Here is a 19,148-nt window from a genome sequence, read left to right on the forward strand (position 1 = left end):
GTCGAAGGATTTGGAGATGCCAGCCACAGATGCAGGCTAAACATCAGGAATAAATTCCCCCAAAACACAGCCACGTAGCCCAAAAAACCCACAAAACAACGACAGTAATAATAATTTCTTATCTGCCTCTCCCCATGGATTAAGGTAGGGAACAACAACAGTTAGCAAACAACATCAGTTGAAAACACATCAGTTAAAATACGCATCAGTTTAAAAGAACAAATAAGATAACACAGTTATTAAAACAATCACAATTTAGAAATCATTATTAATGCAATTTGATGCTGCTTTAATGTCACGAATCCTTCCTATTGAATCCTGGGATCTGTAGTTTGCTGTGTTAACCAAGCTCTTTGATACAGAAAGCTAAATAACTCAGAAAATTACAAGTCCCAGAATTCCACAGCATTAAGCCATGGCAGTCAAAGCACTGTCAAACTGCTTTATTTCTGCAGTGCAGAGTAGACCTAAGGGACTGAAGCTATTTGAAGGAACATGGCCATTTGGGGTTTGACCTCTAGGAGGGCTGGATTCAAACCCAGGGCCCGAGGTTCACCACTATGGTCTATAGCACTGCAGTCCTTATGCTCTGTACATCTGGATTTTAAAATAACAACAACAACAACAACAACAACAATAATGATAATTGCAAGGAAAGACAGGGAATGCAAACTAGCCCCATGAATGAATCACAGACAGGAGGTTTCAGTTCATCCTTTTGGGCTTCAGCATCTTTCACGTTGCTTAGCAACTCTGAGTTAAAATTTGGGAGGTTTTGGGGGAGGACTCATCTGAGTAAACCTGAATCTAGTACACCTCCCCATCAGTAGTAAGGGTCTTTCCTCTCCCATTCTCCTAAAAACAGCCATCCCCATTCCATTGGGCTTCATGCACCATCATCCCCAGCCAGCACAGTTGTTGACTTTGCTGGTTGTGGGTGTTGTGATGTGACACATCTGGAGTGGACTGGTTTGAGGAAGGCTGATCTCTGTGGGTTTCTTAGTGGACCACAAGCTGAACATGAGCCAACAGTGTGATGCTGCAGCTAAAAAAGCCAGTATGATCCTAGGATGCATTAATCATAAAATCATAGAATCATAGAATTGGAAGAGACTACTAGGGCCATCCAGTCCAACCCCATTCTGCCATGCAGGAATTCCAGATCAAAGCATCCCTGACAGATGGCCATCCAGCCTCTGTTTAAAGACCTCCAAGGAAGGAGACTCTATCACCCTCCAAGGAAGGAGTGCATTCCACTGTCGAACAGCCCTAACTGTCAGGAAGTTCCTCCTAATGTTCAGGTGGAATCTCTTTTCCTGTAGCTTGCATCCATTGTTCCGGGTCCTGTTCTCTGGAGCAGCAGAAAACAAGCTTGCTCCCTCTTCAATATGACATCCTTTCAAATATTTAAACAGGGCTATCATATCACCTCTTAACCTTCTTTTCTCCAGGCTAAACATCCCCAGCTCCCTAAGTCGTTCCTCATAGGGCATGGTTTCCAGACCCTTCACCATTTTAGTTGCCCTCCTTTGGACATTCTCCAGTTTCTCAATGTCCTTTTTGAATTGTGGGGCCCAGAACTGGACACAATATTCTAGGTGGGGCCTGACCAGAGCAGAATACAGTGGCACTATTACTTCTCTTGATCTAGACACTATACTTCTATTGATGCAGCCTAAAATATCATTGGCCTTTTTAGCTGCCGCATCACACTGTTGACTCATGTTCAACTTGTGGTCTACTTGGACTCCTACCATTCATATGTAGTTTTATTCAGCCAGGTGTCCCCCATCCTATATCTGTGCATTTTATTTTTCTGCCCTAAGTGCAGTACCTTATTATTATTGTTATAATTATTATTATTAACCTTTATTTATAAAGCACTGTAAATTTACCTTACATTTCTCCGTGTTGAATTTCATTTTGTTAGTTTTGGCCCAGCTTTCTAGTCTATTCAGATCATTTTGAATGTTGATCCTGTCCTCTGGGGTGTTAGCTATTCCCCCTAATTTGGTGTCATCTGCGAATTTGATAAGTATGCCCCCAATTTTGTCCTCCAAGTCATTGATAAAGATGTTGAATAGCACTGGCCCCAGGACAGAGCCCCACTGGACACCCCACTGGTCACTTCTCTCCAGGATGTAATAGAAGTGAAGTCTCTAGATCGAGGGAAGTAATAGTCCCACTCTGTTCTGCTTTGGTCAGGTCTCACCTGGAATAATGCTGTGTCCAGTTCTGGACAATTCAAGAAGGATGTTGAGAAGCTGGAGCATGTACAGAGGATGGCCACCAAAATGGTGAAGGGTCTGGAGATCACCAAGCCCTCTAAGGAGCAACCTAGGGAGCTGAGGATGTTTATCCAGAAGAGAAGGTTAAAAGGAGACATGATGGCTCACATTGAAATACTGGAAGGGATGTCATATTGAGCATGGAGCAAGCTTGTTTTCTGCTGCTGCAGAGAATAGGACATTGAACAATAGATGGAACCAGAGGAAAAAAGATTCCAGCTCAACATTAGAAAGAACGTCCGGACAGTAAGGGCTGATCAATAGTGGCAGACATTCCCTTGGAGTGTAGTGGAGTCTCCTTCTTTGGATGTCTTTAAACAGAGGCTGATGTCCATCTGTCCCAGGGAGGCTTGGATGGTGTCTTCCTGCATGGCAGAAGGGGTGGACTGGATGGCCCTTGGGTTCCCTTCCAACTCTAGGATCCTATAGTTCTATGCATTCCTGCATGGCAGAATGGGTTGGTCTGGATGGCCCTTGGGGGGTGTCTTCCAACTCTATGATGTATCCTCCCTGAGGAATCCTGCCTCTTTGCTACAACCAGCCATTTAATCTCTTGGTATTCCTGCTTCTTAATTGGAGAGAGAGATGTGAGCCTGCCAAAGGTTGTTTGATTAAACAGGGCTGCCGGAACAACATTGCCAGGAGGGAAAGGATCCTAATGGACAGTTTTAATTGGCTGCAATAAGAAATAATTTCCCCCGGGGCAGTTGGAGGAAAGAAGAGGGAAGAGGAAAAGACACAACCTCAGTTACAAGTCCAGTTTCATTTTGCTAGACAATCAGCCCTGTCTGAAGCCAACTGGGATTTCCTCCCAAGTAAACGTCTTTAGGATTGTGCATCTTCTAGATTCCCAATGTTTTGAAGGCAGTTTTGTCGTTACCGTTCTTAGCAATCGTTTGTGCTTAAGATGGCAGAAAAAGATAAAAGAGGAACCACGCCAAAGATTTGGAATCTACACCCTGAAAACATGGTTCGGGATGTGGGTGTTGTGCGCATTAAATTATAATTTTCAAAATATAAAGCATACCCGTCTTCCTGGGAAGCTTGAATGTTGCTGGGGGAAATGCCACCCACTTGTCTGCATGGATCTGTGCTTTCTGCGGAAGGGTTAGTGCCAATCTATGCCAGTTATTGCAGTTTGGGGGCAGTTGTGCTTCATAGAATCATAGAGTTGGAAGAGACCTCAAGGGCTATTGAGTCAAACCCCCTTCTGCCATGCAGGAACTCTCAATCAAAGCACCCCTGAGAGATGGCCATTCAGCCTCTGCTTAAAGACCTCCAAAGAAGGAGACCACACCATCCTCCGAAGGAATGCCTTCCACTATCTAACAGCTCTCAATATCAGAATATTCCCTCTAAGGTTTAGGTGGAATCTCTTTTTCTGCAGCTTGCATCCATTGTTCTGGGTCCTATTTTCTTGAGCAGCAGAAAACAAACTTGTTCCATCTTCAACGTGACATCCCTTCAAATATTATACAGGGCTATCAGAATTAGGCTAATGTAGAAGAAACACAGTTGGGCTCATCTAACATCTCACCCATCTTCAAAGACCAAGGCCACCATTGTAGGTTTTTGAGCAGAGGCTGGACGGCCATCTCTCAGGGATGCTTTGGGAATTCCTGCATGGCAACGGGTCAGACTAGATGGCCCTTCGGTAACCTTCCAAATCGTTAGTTTTGAGATTCTCCATAAGATCAGCCTCTCTCACCTATCTGCTGGAGAAACTGTTAACATTACAATGTGAAGTCAAAGGCTTTCACAGCCGGCATCCATAGTTTTTTGTGGGTCTTTCGGGCTATGAGGCCATGTTTATTCCTGACGTTTCGCCAGCATCTGTGGCTGGCATCTTCAGAGAATGCCAGCATGTAAGTGAGTGGGGTCTATATACTGTTGGTTGAGAGGAAGAGATTTACATGTTGGTCTGTGTTGAATGGCAAGGTCTCGGGGGTCCATTTCCTTAATGATCCATTGTCTGCTGGGAAATCCCCCTCATCCTGCCTGGTTTTTATTTGCATTTGCTGGGTCTTGATTTTGGTGTTTTTCAGGACTAGTAGCCAAACTTTGTTAAGGGTTTCTTCTTTCCCGTTGAAGTTGTCCAGGTGTTTATGGATTTCAATGGCTTCCCTGTGCATCCTGACCTGATAGTTCTTGGTATGATCCAGAATTTCAGTGTTTTCTAACAGCATTTTATGCCCAGGACGGTTTATAACACGTTCTGCTATGGCTGGTTTTTATGCCTGTAGCCAGAGTCCCAAAGCAATACAATTTTGGACTGAGGTGGTTAATACAATAAGCCCTAATCGATTGAGACAGTTTTGTGATTAGTTGCTACTGTTAGGTCCCCCCCCCCCAAGTGCGATAATAACTCCTTCCAGAATAATGGTCTGATCATTATTTTGTTGGCAGGTGCTAGGCTGGTTGGAAAGCGATGTCTGATTTCTCCGTACATGACTGGAGAGAGATGGTTACTTGTTCTAGACAAAAGACATTGATCCATCATAAGGCAAGATGTCACTCTCTCAGCCACCCATGAAAAAGTGGTGGTTTCTTATATTAATATTTGTAACAACAATAAATGCTTTATACAATATCAAGACCTATATCTATATTTAATACTAATAAGTGTAATCTCCATCTAGTAATTCAAGTACATGTTATATATTGTTGTCCATATGTTTTAAGCTTACTAACCCCCCCCCCCCCCAATTTTCCATTATTTAACAGTTTGGTATATTCTAAAGCCTCAATCATATTAATATTCTTCCTAAACCATATTTTTGGAACATTTTGGATTTGGGAATTCTGGATAAGATTTTCAAACAACATCGGGGGTTAACCCTAACAAAAAGTGGACAAAACCCGCAAAAGCGTGTAGATTTTCAGGCAATGTTTGCGTGAAGGAGATATAAAACAACATTAACCCTAATGGAAAGTCGCTTAAACTCACTCCTTTTTGCTTTGGGGAAATTCCAAAAGTTAAAAGGAGTGGGCTTTGGTGACTTTCTGTTCGGGTTAATGTTGCGTTATTTCTCCTTTACACAAATACATCTGAAAAATGACCTTACTAACCCCCCCCCCCCCCCCCCCAGACTTTTAAGTCCTGTTTCTGCATGGGATTTAAGCAGTTTGCCTCTGTGTGATAAATGAGTTGGAGAAGTCTGCTCATACCACAGAATTGTATGGAGGATGTATGAATTGCATCCATTGCACAACAGCCAAAAAGAGAAAAAGAAAAAGAAATCCATGTACAGAAAATGTCATACAAAGAGCAGGCTTAGACTCTGAAAAGAGAGGAGGGCCACATGCTAGACAGAGGGACTCTATTAAGGAGATCTCAGGTATGAATCTGCAGGGCCTGATCAAAGCAGTGCAGGACAGAGGGGTCTTGGGGATGCCTCAGCCACAGGGTCACCATCATTTGGGATCAACTCAAAGGCAGTAAAGAACAGCAACAGGAGTAACTAATACCCCAGAGGAGAGGATCAAAATTCAAAATGGCCTAAAGAGATTAGAAAGCTGGGTCAAAACTAACAAAAAGAACTTCAACAGTGAGAAATATAATGTCCTGCGCTTAGGGAGGAAAAATGAAATGCACAGATATAGGATGGGGGACACCTGGCTTAAGGAGACAACATGTGAAAGGGATCTAGGAGTCCAAGTAGACCACAAGTTGAACATCAGTCAACAGTGCGATGCGGCAGCTAACAAGGCCAAAGCGCTTCTGGGCTGTATCAATAGAAGCATAGTGTCTAGATCAGGGGTAGGCAACCTGCGGCCCGCGGGCCGGATGCGGCCCGGCAAGGCCTTGGGACCAGCCCCAGCCCGGTTCTGCCGCCGATTGCCGCCGGGGCCTTTGGCCTCTCGCACGCAGGGGCAAAGGGGCAATTGTCTATAGACGCCTCAGAAACATGCATTTATATTAACATTTATTAAAAAATCAGCATTTTTTTTGCGTGTCCTCCACTTTTTTTAAAAAAAGGGTCCACCATTTGAAAATGTTGTCCTACATTTGTCCCGATTTATTTATTTATTTAAATTTTAAAAATTTTATTTAATTACTGTATTTATTTTTTGGCTTCGGCCCCCCAGTTGTCTGAGGGACAGCAACCCAGCCCCCGGCTCAAAAAGGTTGCCTAACCCTGGTCTGGATCAAGAGAAGTAATAGTCCCACTCTATTCTGCTTTGGTCAGGCCTCATCTGGAATAATATGTGTCCATTTCTGGGCACCAAAATTCAAAAAGGATATTGACAAATTGGAGCGTGTCCAAAGGAGGGCGACTAAAATGGTGCAGGGTTTGGAAACCATGGCTTATAAGGAAAGACCTAGGGAGCTGGGTATATTTAGCCTGGAAAAGAGATGGTTAAGAGGTGATACGATAGCCCTGTTTAAGTATTTGAAGAGGTGTCACATTGAGGATGGAGCAAGCTTGTTTTCTGCTGCTCCAGAGAATAGGACAAGGAGCAATGGATGCAATCTACAGGAAAAGAAATTCCAGCTCAACATTAGGAGGAATTTTCTGACAGTAAGGGCTGTTCGACAGTGGAACATATTCCCTCTGAGATTTTGGTGGAGTCTCCCTCTTTGGAGGTCTTTACAGAAGCTGGATAGATGTCTGCCGGGGATGCTTTGATCTGGATTTCCTGCATGTCAGAATGGGGTTGGACTGGATGGCCCTTGCGGTCTCTTCCAACTCTATGATTCATGCATGCATGAAACTTTGCATGCATACTTGTAACCAAAAAAAGTCTGGGTTCTAGACTTCATCACACAAGGCTAGAAAAGCAGAATTTTAACAGGATAAAAGTGTCTATGGCTGGTACTTATCACACAATGTTGTGTCCATCCTGTTACTGTCTTGTATTCCATTTGTTAGTGCCATGCACCTTTTCATTGATGGGTAAAACCCATCAATGGGGCTCTCAGTCTCACAGCATTTTCATGTCTCCGTTTGTGCGATAAGTTCCTTCTTCTGCAGTAATGCTTTTCAGGCTGTAGTGTGGTCTGAGTGGGCATGATCCTGCTTCTCTCCCCCTCCCCATTGTAGTGTTTGTGGCTGCCAGCTCCATCCCAAAGCTGGCTGCCAGGTGCACGTTGATGCAGCAGCTGGCTTTGGAAGGCACAGGGCTGCCGTGTCAATATGCATACCGTAGCCCATGCCTTATGAAGGAGATGGAGCAGCAATCACAGTGGCCAAAACCTTCCCAAAGCTGGCTGCTGTGTGCACATTCACACAACAGCTTGCTTTGGGAAGATAGTTGGCAGCCAGGATCACTTGTCCCTCCACCCTTCCTCCTGGAAAATGAAGTTTGGCAGTGTGGAAAACAGATCACGCAACCATGGATCGACAAAGCACTCTCATGGGGGAAAGTCTGATAAGAAACAATGCCAAACCAGTATGAAGTTGAAAGCTTTCATGGCCAGCATCCATAGTTTATTGTGGGTTTTTTGGGCTCTGTGGCCATGTTCTAGAAGAGTTTCTTCCTGACGTTTCGCCAGCATCTGTGGCTGGTGTCTTCAGAGAGGATGCTTCTGTTCTTAGCCTAGTGCAATTGTGGCTGGTGGGATGAAGTCCTCCGTCTCTGTTTCTTCTCCTCTTGTTTTATCTCCAAATTTTCCTCTAAGCTTCAGACCACTTCTTTCATTATCCGTAACGAAGCCTTCAGATTTCCTTAACCAGATCAATGCTATTTTGCTTGACTGCAGACACAGCTTTTCCTCTAACTGCTAGAATCAATGAAGGTCTCATCCAACAGTGTAGCCACTTCTCATCTCGCAATCGATGACTTGTTGGGGAAACGGAAGCTCCCGCCCGCTGCGTCTTCGGAATAATTCATGAAAAATTTGTAAATGGCTTTGCCTGAACTGTAATTGCTTTTGAAAGCTTAGCAGTCCCTCGTGATCTCAGGAGCTGAAATCTCTTCCTCATTCTCTGTCATAATTTACTATGACTGTGATGATGAATGATGTGTTGTAATTCTGAATGTAAGCTCTGAAGGCAAGATGCACCGCGGTGCTTTCCAAACATCAAGGAATTTGTGGCCCTGTAATGTATTCTACAGAGGCATTCACCACTGGGGATGTCGATTTTCATAACTATCGTGACCATGGGTCACAACAAATTGTTTTCCTATTTTGCTCCTTTCCAGAAGAAGGTCCTTAAAACCAGGCTTTGTTTTAAAAGACTGTTCTCAGTTCTGGATTTATTCTGTGCCAAAAGAAGTGGGGTTTTGTTTTGCAAAGAAAATGGCATTTTCTGCATAGTAATGTCTTCTTACCAGGACACTTAGGCAAAAGCAAACTGCTGCAGTCACTCCTGTGTTGTATGTGTGTGTGCGCGTGCGCGCACATGTTTGTAGGTGCTTTTAAGTCACCTGTTGACTTCCTAGAATCCGAGAACCCTGGAGTTGGAAGAGACCCAAAGGCCATCCAAACTATAGAAAGACACAATCAAAGCACTCTGTGGGACTGATGGCCATTCAACCTTCTGTTGAAAAACCTCCAAAGAAGGAGACTCCACCACACTCCGAGGCAGCTGCGTCTTGCACTGTCTAACAGCTCTTACCATAGAATAATAGAATAAAGGACTAGGAAGAGACTCCGCAAGGGCCATCCAGTCCAAGCCCCTGCCAACAGGAACACAGAACAACCCCCTGACAGATGGCCATCCAGCCTCCGTTTACTGTCAGAAGGATCCTCCTAATGTTGAGGTGGAATCTCTTTTCCTATAGTTTGATTCCATTGCTCCATGTCCTAAACTCTGGAGCAGCAGAAAACAGAGCATTGGATTCAAACTGCATGAAGTTCCTACGATTTTCTTAGGCAAGGCGTACTCAGAGGTGGTTTTGTCATTTCCTTCCTCTGAAATACAGCCAACAGCACCTGAGATGTGCCCTGGTGGGTCCAAGGGCCATCCCAATCCATAGAAAGACACGATTGAAGTGCCAGAAACCCTGGTGGCACAGTGATTAAATGCCTGTAAAGCAGCCCTTCACTCAGAAACCACAAGGTTGTGACTTCAGTCCCAGCCAGGGGCTCAGGGCCAACTCAGCCTGGCATCCTTCTGTAGGTCGCTAAAATGAATACCCAGCTTGTTGGGGGCAATTGGCTTCCACATTGTAAACCGCAGCTTAGGGAGCACTTAAGTGCACTGAGTGAGAAGTGGTATAGAAATGTACTTGCTATTGCTATTTTTTGATGGTCTCCCATCCAGCCAGGGCTGACCTTTGAGTTTCCAAGATCAGACAGGATCTGGTGCCTGTTTTTGTTTATAGATGATATTTTAAATTGTTTTATTGTAATATACTTTTAGAATTTTTATTTGTGAGCCAACTTGGGTCCCTTTTGGGGGGAAAGGTGGGATAGAAATCAAATAAGTAAATCAAATAATAAATCAAATAAATATTTGGCACTGTGTGTTCTTCCTTATTAATAACTGTTGATGTCTTGCCTACGATCTGATTCTGGAGATGTTTTGGAGAGTATGAAATATGCAGATTGCTTGAATTTCTTTTTCTGTTCTCGTTCTTCACTTTTTCTCTCCTTTGATATACTTTCCCTTTGTGGATTATTCAGTCCTGGATCTTTCCTTTCCTGCATTATTCAGCTCTCCTCCAAGACATCGCAGGACAGTGCTAGTGTAATGCTAGTTGTAAAAGCAGCAAATCTTGTAACCTTGTAAAACCTTGTAAAAACAACAGACAAATCTTGCCCCAAATCCTTTCAGTTAATCCGAACGAGAGTTTTGTGGTTAAGTGCCATCAAGTCAACTTCAGTTTATGGCGATTCCATGAAGGAGAGCCTGCCAAGTCCCCTGTCATCCTCCCCACTGTTAAGGGCTTGCAGACTCTGGCCCATGGCTTCCTTGATGGAGTCTTCCTCTTTCCTATTGCATTTTACCATAGTAAACAAGTCATGCCTTCTCATGATGTGGCCAAAGTGCAACAGTCTCAGTTTGGTCATCTTGGCTTTTAGGGGGAGCTCAGGCTTGATTTGAACTAGGACCCACTTATTGGTCTTTTTAGCAGTCTAGGATACCTGGCAGAACCCTCCTCCAGCACCACGTCTCAGATGATTTGGTTTTCTTCCTGTCCTCTTTCTTCCCTGCCCAGATTTCATAATCATATATAGAAATGGGAAACAGGATGGCATAAACCATCCTAACATTATTTTTTGTGGGTTTTTTTTTTTGGGGGGGGGGTGTTATGTGGCCATGTTCTAGAAGAGTTTATTCCTGACATTTTGCCAGCATCTGTGGCTGGCATCTTTGGAGAATGCTGGCATGGAAGAGAGTGTGGTGTGTGTGTGTGTGTGTGTGTGTCTCTCTCTCTCTCTGTGTGTATCCCACTCTCTCCCATGCCAGCATTCTCTGAAGATGCCAGCCACAGATGCTGGCAAAACGTCAGGAAGAAACTCTTCTAGAACATGGCCACAGAGCCTGAAAAATCCACAAAAACCCATGGATACCAGCCATGAAAGCCTTCAACTTCAGATCCTAACTTTAGTATTCAGTTATATCTCTTGACACTTTAGGATCTGATCTAGTTCCTTCTAAGCTGCCCTTTCAAGTCCTGGTTTTCTTCTGATTCCTTGGCTGCAGTCTCTGTTCTGATGAATGACTGAGCCCAACGTATGGAAAACTCGAGTACTGTAGATCAATGGATTTAATTGTTGAATGGTAATTGTTGAATGTCTGGATTTTGCAACAATACATATAGAAATACATAGAAACAGAGAACACGATGACATGGACAATGCTAACTTTAGCATTCAGTGATGTATCTTGACACTTGGGGATCTTGTTTAGTTCCTTCACAGTTTTCCCTTCCAAGTCCTTGTCTTCTTCTATTTCTTAACTGCAGTCTCCATTCTGATTAATGACTATGGAAAACCAGAATAGATCCATTGGTTTAATGGTTGAATGGGAAATCCACACATAGGACAATTCCCCTGATGAAAAGAATATTTTAGCTTCCAGACCCAGTACAAGGTGTTGGTTATCACCTTTAAAGCCCTAAATGGCTTGGGTCCAAGCTATCTCCGGGAGCGTCTTCTCCCCTACAATCCTCCCTGCGCACTCCGCTCCTCTGGGAGAGGCCTACTTCAGCCACAAACATCTAGACTCTCGGCTACCTCCCAAAGGGCATTTTCCATCGTCGCCCCCAGACTGTGGAACAGCCTCCGGATGAGATCCGTCTGCTTACATCCTTAGACAGCTTTAAAAAGGCTGTTAAGATGGATCTCTTCCGGCAGGCCTTCCAGGAATAGAGAACCCGGCCTTAGAAGAACGTCTGGGAAAGATACTGCTGCTCCCACTGGTTGCTTGTCAGTATGATGATGTTGACCTTCTGGTCAGCTTTTAACTTGTATGTTTGTTTGTTTGTTGTTTTTTGTTCTGTTTTTTAAATATTGCATTGAATTTAATACTTTTTTAGGGAGGGGAGGGTACCAGGGATTTTATATGTTTTGTATTTTTAACTTTGTTAGCTGCCCCGATTGTTCTCAGAGGGGCGGGATACAAATATTATTATTATTATTATTATTATTATTATTATTATTATTATTTTGCGCAATTTGTTTCCAGTCAAGAATCAACCATTGATTCAATAATCAGTGTCAACATTTGATGAATTAACTTTTTTAAAACGTATGCTAAAACTGCCAGGAGAAGGGGATTTTGTTTTCTTTATAATTAAAAATAATGTAGAAGAAACACAACGCACTTTCAAGAAAAAACCACGGACACAGCCAGTCACAGTGCCCTGCCAAAATCCAAATGCACACTTCAGCCGTCTCATCGCAGAATACTGATTTCAGGATCGAGCTCAGCATTGCTGCCGAATCCAGCAACTACGATAAAAGGATGGCTATAAAATGGCTCTACAATGCAGCATATGTCCTGTGGGGGTTTGAGAGAATCTGCCCTGGAACTAAGCAAATGACGTGGCGATCAAGTTGTTGAGGCTTTCCATTCACTGTATAATTTTCAGCTGAGCAGTAATATGTATTTTTGTATAAAGCAATAGACCTAGACTCACAGAATCCTAGAGTTGGAAGGGACCCCAAGGACCATTCATCCAAACCCATTCTGCCATGCAAGAAGACACAATCTAAGCCTTCCCTGGGACAGATGGCCATCCAGCCTCTGTTTAAAAACATCCAAAGAAGGAGTCTCCACCAAACTCTGAAGGATTGTGTTCCACCATCAAGCAGCTCTTACTATTAGGAAGTTCCAAGGTCTGGAAACCATGGCCTTTGAGGAGAGACTTGGAGAGCTGGAGATATTTAGCCTGGAGAAGAGAAGATCAAGGGTGACATGAGAGCCCTGTTTAAATACAGTATCTGAAAGGATATCATACTGAAGATAGAACAAGTTTGATTTCTGCTGAGAGAATATTGGCCCCTGGCACCTTCCACAGTGGCTCACCCCGATAGTGCAGGAACCCACATCTGTAGCACCCCGGAGCAGTGGGTATCCAAGCAGTGTTTAAACGCAGTGGCATCACTAGGGTTGGTATTATCGCAGTGCAGTATGGCATGCTGTCACCTGCACATTGCCTGGCACACTCCCCAGCTGCCTTCCTCTGCCAGCCAAGATGCCTTTGCCGTGGTGGGAGACATGGCAGTCCTTTCCGGGCCTGTCGGGGCTGCTGGGTGAGCAGGAAAGGGAGGCAAGTGTCTTTCTCACCTGGCCACCGGCCCACCCCTGAACTTGCAAGGCAGCCCCACTGGACCCAGAAGACAGCTCCTTTTAGAAGGCCAGAAGACCCAGAATGCAACCCCTTGCAGGTCTGTTGTGGCTGCTGGGTGAGCAGGAAAGGGGTGCAAGTCTATTTCTCACCCAGCCAGAAGCCCCACTGGACCCTTCTGGTGGGTGAGCAGGAAAGGGATGCAACTCTCTTCCCTCCAGCCCTGGTCAGCAGTCCTCCCAGACATGGAAGGCAGTCCCACTGGACCCAGAAGGCAGTCCCTTCGGGAAGACCCAAAAACTTGGAAATCAATGGCTTCCAGGCCTGGTAGAGCAGCTGGGTGAGCAGGAATGGAGCCATCTCACATTCCCACCTGGTCAGCAGCCCCCCTGGACTTGGAATGCCCCACCAGTACCAAAAGGCAACCCCTTCCAGAAGGCCCAAAGACCCAGAAGGCAACCCCCTTCAGGTCTGGCATGGCTGCTGGGTGAGCAGGAAAAGGGACAACAACTATATTTCTTGCCCAGCCAATGTTCCCCTGGGACCCAGAAGGCCATCCCTTATTGATGATCCAAAGACCCAGAAGGCAACTCTGGTGGGGCTTCTGGCCAAGTGGAAAAGGGAGGTGACTCTCTTTTCCATTTGGCCAGCAGCCCTGCCAGACCCAGAAGGATTTGATGGTTGGCAGCAGCATCCCAATGGTTGGCAGAGGTGCCCTGGCTGGTGGAGGGGGTGTCTTGGGAGGGACAGCTTCTCTGGGTGTTCGCCCCCCATGAGGTATCGCTTGATGTGGCGCATACTTCCCACACTCCCCTAATGATGCCCCTGTTTAAACCTCTCCAGTCAAGGCAAGCAGCTTGGCTGGGCACAACATATGCCAATGGTGGGGAAATTGCTTTGCATGCCACAGGGGACTGGGATAGAGGTAAGGCAGCGAGGTTGCTCTTTGAACTCTTATCAATGAGCTGCCTCTAGCTTCCCCGTCTTGACAGCTTTACAGGAAAGCAACACGAAGGAAAACCTGAGACTATGCCAGATCTGCTCCCATATGCTGGCTCTGCTTTCTCCCTTCACAGCCTGAGATCTGCAGGCTCAGCAGACGCACCGAGGGGGGGGGGGGGAAACCAATGCAACTTTTTTGGAGAGAGAAGGCTAGGCGGATGCAGTTGCCCCAGGGACACCATTGCTAAATTCAAGATTGAGCCGTGGCAGCTTCTCGGTGGCACTTCAGATGCAGAACACATTAAAAGAGTAGTGCTTTGATTCTTTTTCTACTATGGGTGGGAAGATATGTGTAAAAATGGTTGGAAAATGTGTTTCTCAAGTGTTGCTTTGTTTCCAACGGCTGACATTAATAACTGACATTATTAATATGGTCTATAAGAGGGGAGAAGAAGAGGCAGGCAAAGCTTCATCGTGCCTAGAAATGGCACAAATTGCACACAGCAACAACAACACCTCAAACAGCCAAAATTAAGGTTCTGATATTTGTGAACATTTGCTTCCGTTCTTCTGGTGTCTGCTAAGCACACTGTTCATTTCTGCATCAGAACACTGCTTACCCTCACAAGCCTTGCTTTACAAAACAGCTTTATTTGATTCTTTGCAAAAAAGAGAAGCTTCGTCATTGCTTTTGTCTGAAGCTGGGAAAGTTGGACTTCTCCAAGGGAACCCAGTGGGTTTTCACAGCCGAGCAGGGATTCAAATCCTGATCTCTAGAGGTGTAGTCCAACACTCAAACCATTTCTTTAAACAGAGGCTGGATGGCCATCTCTCAGTGGGGATGCTTTGACTGGGAGTCCCTGCATGGCAGAAGTGGATTGGACTGGATGGCCCCTGGAGTCTCTTCCAACACTACGATTCTGTGTTATTTGCCTTCAAGCTGACTTCAATTATTTAGATTTCGAAGTCTCAGCCAGAGATCTCTGTGCCTCACCAGACTATGTATCCCAGGATTACATAAAATGCAGTCATGGCAGTTAAAGTGGAATCATAGCACTATAATTCTGTAGTGTGAAAGGACCCCAGGACTGTATTTTAAGGATTGCATCTTAGGGTCCAGGGCTTCACTCGAAGAACTGGAGGCTGAGCATATAAACTAAACCATGGCTGCATCTGCACTGCAGAATTACTGCAGTTTGGTATCCTGGGATTTGTAGGGTTGTGAGATATTTAGCCTTCTCTGTCAGAGATCTGGTGCTGCAGCAAACTACAGTTTCCAGAAGTCCCAGAGCATTTAGCCGTGGCAGTTAAAGTGGTGTCAAAGTGTATTATTTCTGTGTATCAGATATTTCTCTGCAGACTGGCTTTCAATTTCAGGATATGGTTGCAGGAGGGTTCTGCAGTGTGGCAGCAGAGTTTTCACTTTGCACTCAGAGCGGTTATCTCTGTGCTTGTGCGTTATTTCTTTCCTATCTGTAATTAACTTCCCTTTTTCAATTTCATGGTTTCAAATTAAAATCTGAAACCATGGTCATAGCTGGCTGGTGGCGATGACAGGGAGGCTTTCACTTAGTTCCAGCTATTTAGCATCCCTTCCAAATGCTCTAATGACAGTCTAGCCTAAAATGCAACCGACAGGAGTGGGATCCAGAACAACGGATTGAAATTAAAAGAAAAGAGGTTCTCACCAAGTGTGAGGAAAGAACCTCCTGATAAAGGCAATTCAACAGCGGAGGAGACTGCCTTGGGAGGTACTGTTGTTGTAAGTTTCTAACCAGGCTGAATAGGAGGAATAGCTAATACTCCAGAGGACAGGATCAAAATTCAAAATGACCTGAATAGACTAGAGAGCTGGACCAAAGGTAACAAAATGAAATTCAACACAGAGAAATGTAAGGGACTTGCACTTAGGGCAGAAAAATGAAATGCACAGATATAGGATGGGAGACACCTGGCTGAGTGAAACTACGTGTGAAAGGGATCTGGGAGTCCAAGTAGACCACAAATTGAACATGAGTCAACAGTGTGATGCGGCAGCTAAAAAGACCAATGTGATTCTAGGCTGCATCAATAGAAGTATATGTCTAGATCAAGGAAAGTAATAGTGCCACTATATTCGGCTCTGGTCAGGCCCCACCTGGAATAACACTGTGTCCACTTCTGGGCCCCACAATTCAAAAAGGACATTGAGAAACTGGAGCGTGTACAAAAGAGGGCGACCAAAATGGTGAAGGGCCTGGAAACCATGAAGCCCTAGGAGGAACGACTCAGGGAGCTGGGGTTGTTTAGCCTGAAGAAGAGAAGGTAAAGAGGTGATATGAGAGCCTTGTTTAAATATTTGAAGGGGTGTCACATTGAGGAAAGAACAAGCTTGTTTTCTGCTGCTCCAGAGAGTAGGACCCGGAGCAATGGATGCAAGCTACAGGAAAAGAGATTCCACCTCAACATTAGGAAGAACTTCCTGACAGTAAGGGCCGTCCAACAATGGAAGATGTTCCCTCAATGAAGGATGGTGGAGTCTCCTTCCCTGGAGGTCTTTACGCAGAGGCTGGATGGCCATTAGACAGGGATGCTTGGATTGAGAGTTCCAGCATGGCAGGGGATTGGGCTGGATAGCCCTTGGGGTGTCTTCCAACTCTAGAATTCTATGATTCTATACAGGCTTAGGATCTGTATAGGAAGGTTATCTCTAGTGTGCAGATTGAGGGATGGAATAGTGCCACTCTGTTTTGAGCTTTATCTGCACTGCAGAAAAAACACAGTTTGACACCACTTTGACTGCCAGGCCTCAATGTGATGGAATCCTAGGAACTGTAGTTTTGTGAGATGTTTAGCCTTCTCTGTCTGAGAGAGCACTAGTGCCACAACAAATCCCAAGATTCCATAGCATAGAGCCATGACAGTTAAAGTGGTGTCAAACTGTGTTATTTCGACAGCCTGAGAGGTCAGTTGGTGCATGCATCTTTAAATACCTTTAAATACCTGGGATGTCATGTGGGACATGGAGTAAGCTTCTTTGCTTCTACTCTGGAGACCAGAACCTGAGCTGAGCCAATGGATTCAGATTACAAATTGCAAATTCTGGATGTAGCAGCACAGAAGACTTCTTCAGAAATTCAATGTTCTGTGCCTATGAAAGGAGCCTGTGGATTTACAGAAGGCAGAGGCCATGTTCCCACTATGATTTAAAGTGAATTGCTGATCAGGTTCTATGACCGTCGTTCCCATTTGAAACTGGTTCCAATCCCACTGTGATCGGTTTCAATCATGGCGAAGCGAGGCAAACACAAAAAAACGCTCTTTCATGACACTAGTTCTTTGGCAGTTCTTTTGAAAAGAATCGATTCCGAAGTGCGTTGAGCAATTGGGATTTTTTTAAAAAATAGTGCAGTTTGACACCATTTAACTGCCATGGCTCCATCCTACAAAATGTAGTTTTATAAGGCACCCAGCACTCTTTGGCAGAGAAGGCTAAAGACCTTGTAAAACTACAAATACTAGGGCTCCTTAAAATGGAGCAACCGCAGTTAAAGTGGTGTCAAACTGCATTCCAAAACTCCTGTGATTGGTTTACTCTGTGGAGTTTATCACACTGGGGCTGATTTCGGCATTAAAGAGAGATTAAAGCGCATTGAAAGCGTCCTGCAAATGAAGCTGAAATGACTAGTAATTGCGTGAATGATTATCACATGCAATTGTGCGAATGAAGCAATATCGGAAATGCATTGTTGCTGAAATCCCAAAAGTAATAGGATGCACTTTAATGCTTCTTTGTGACCACTTTGATGGTGGGTTTTTGCAATGTCGTGTGAAGCCATTACACGTAATTGTACAATTTTTCCAGGATATTCACAGGATAAACTCCTAATCTCCTTTGTGTGATAAACTGCTATGTTAGAAACAGCTTGAAGGTGCACAACAGTAACAACAGCCTTCTAGCTAGGAGATGGATGCTGAGCAGAGTGGAGGGTAAGACCTGCTGGTGCAATATGTCTGGGAGGGAAAGAAGAAGCTGAATAAACCTATCCTGGAGAGTATTTGCACGTGGCAGCAATAAATGAATTAGCCTTGGAAATTTTAGCCAGCGGATGAGCTGGAGATCTGCAGATGACCCTTTCCTCTTATATTCCCCAGAACTGGAGAATGTCTGTCCTTGTCTCCTGTCTGGGGATGACTCATAAAACGTGGTGACTTGGGGCCAAATCCTGAGATCTGGCAAAGCTTGGGTATAGGAGAAAGAAGAGCCTCACTAAAGGTTTGGAAGAGCTTCCAGACAGTAACAGCTGTATAATAGTGGAAGAGGCTTCTGGAGAAGATGGCGGACTCTTCTTCTTTGGAGGTTTCTGAACAGAGGTTGAAAGGACACCTCTCAGGGGTGCTTTGGCTGAAGGGTGGTCCTTGGGGTTCCTTCCAACTCTGTACTTCCATGCTCCTATGATAGGATTCCTCAAATCTCTTCTGGGTATCTCTCCGCAGACTTTCCGGTGGCCCATCGCAAGCAGCATCGATGTCAACGAGATGCTGGAGATCCAGGTCTTCAACTACAGCAAGGTCTTCTCCAACAGGTGAGAAATACCTTATGCATTGCCTGCCATTTTGCTGCCTTAGAAAAGTGTCCAACGTGGCATCATATTTTCCATATAGGAGTCCTAGTAGACCACAGGTTGAACATGTGGCAGCTAAAAAGGCCAATGCTGTTTTAGGCTGCATCAATAAAAGTATAGTGTCTAGGTCAAGGGAAGTAATAGACCAACTCTATTCTGCCTTGGTCAGGCCTCACCTGGAATAATACTGTGTCCAGTTCTGGGCCCCACAATTTAAAAAGATGTTGAGAAACTGGAGCATGTCCAGAGGAGGGCCACCAAAATGGTGAAGGGCCTGGAAGCCATGCCATATGAGCAGAGATTTAGGGAGCTGGGGATGTTTAGCCTGGAGAAGAGACAGTTAAGGGATGATACGACAGTCCTGTTTAAATACTTAAAGGGATGTCATATTGAGGAGGGAGCAAGCTTGTTTTCTGCTGCTCCAGAGACTAGAACATAGAACAATGGATGCAAGCTCCAGGAAAAGAGATTCCTCCTCAACATTAGGAGGAACTTCCTGACAGTCAGGACTTTTTGACAGTGGAAGACACTCCCTTGGAGGTTTTGGTGGACTCTTCTTCTTTGGAAGTCTTTAAACAGAGGCTGGATGGCCATCTGTCAGGGATGCTTTGATTGTGAGTTCCTGCAT

General features: G+C 44.8%; 1 protein-coding gene across 1 annotated transcript in view; it reads left to right on the forward strand.

Annotated features, from left to right (window-relative positions):
- LOC121919802 (otoferlin-like) overlaps positions 1 to 19,148 on the forward strand; it is a 243,689-nt gene that overhangs the window by 26,743 nt on the left and 197,798 nt on the right. The window contains exon 3 of the mRNA XM_042446726.1: positions 18,393 to 18,481. Within this exon, the coding sequence (XP_042302660.1) occupies positions 18,393 to 18,481 (89 nt within the window). The remainder of the gene's footprint in view (positions 1 to 18,392; positions 18,482 to 19,148) is intronic.

Source organism: Sceloporus undulatus, chromosome 1 (assembly GCF_019175285.1).
Source record: "Sceloporus undulatus isolate JIND9_A2432 ecotype Alabama chromosome 1, SceUnd_v1.1, whole genome shotgun sequence".
In the NCBI taxonomy this organism is placed as follows: Eukaryota; Metazoa; Chordata; class Lepidosauria; order Squamata; family Phrynosomatidae; genus Sceloporus; species Sceloporus undulatus.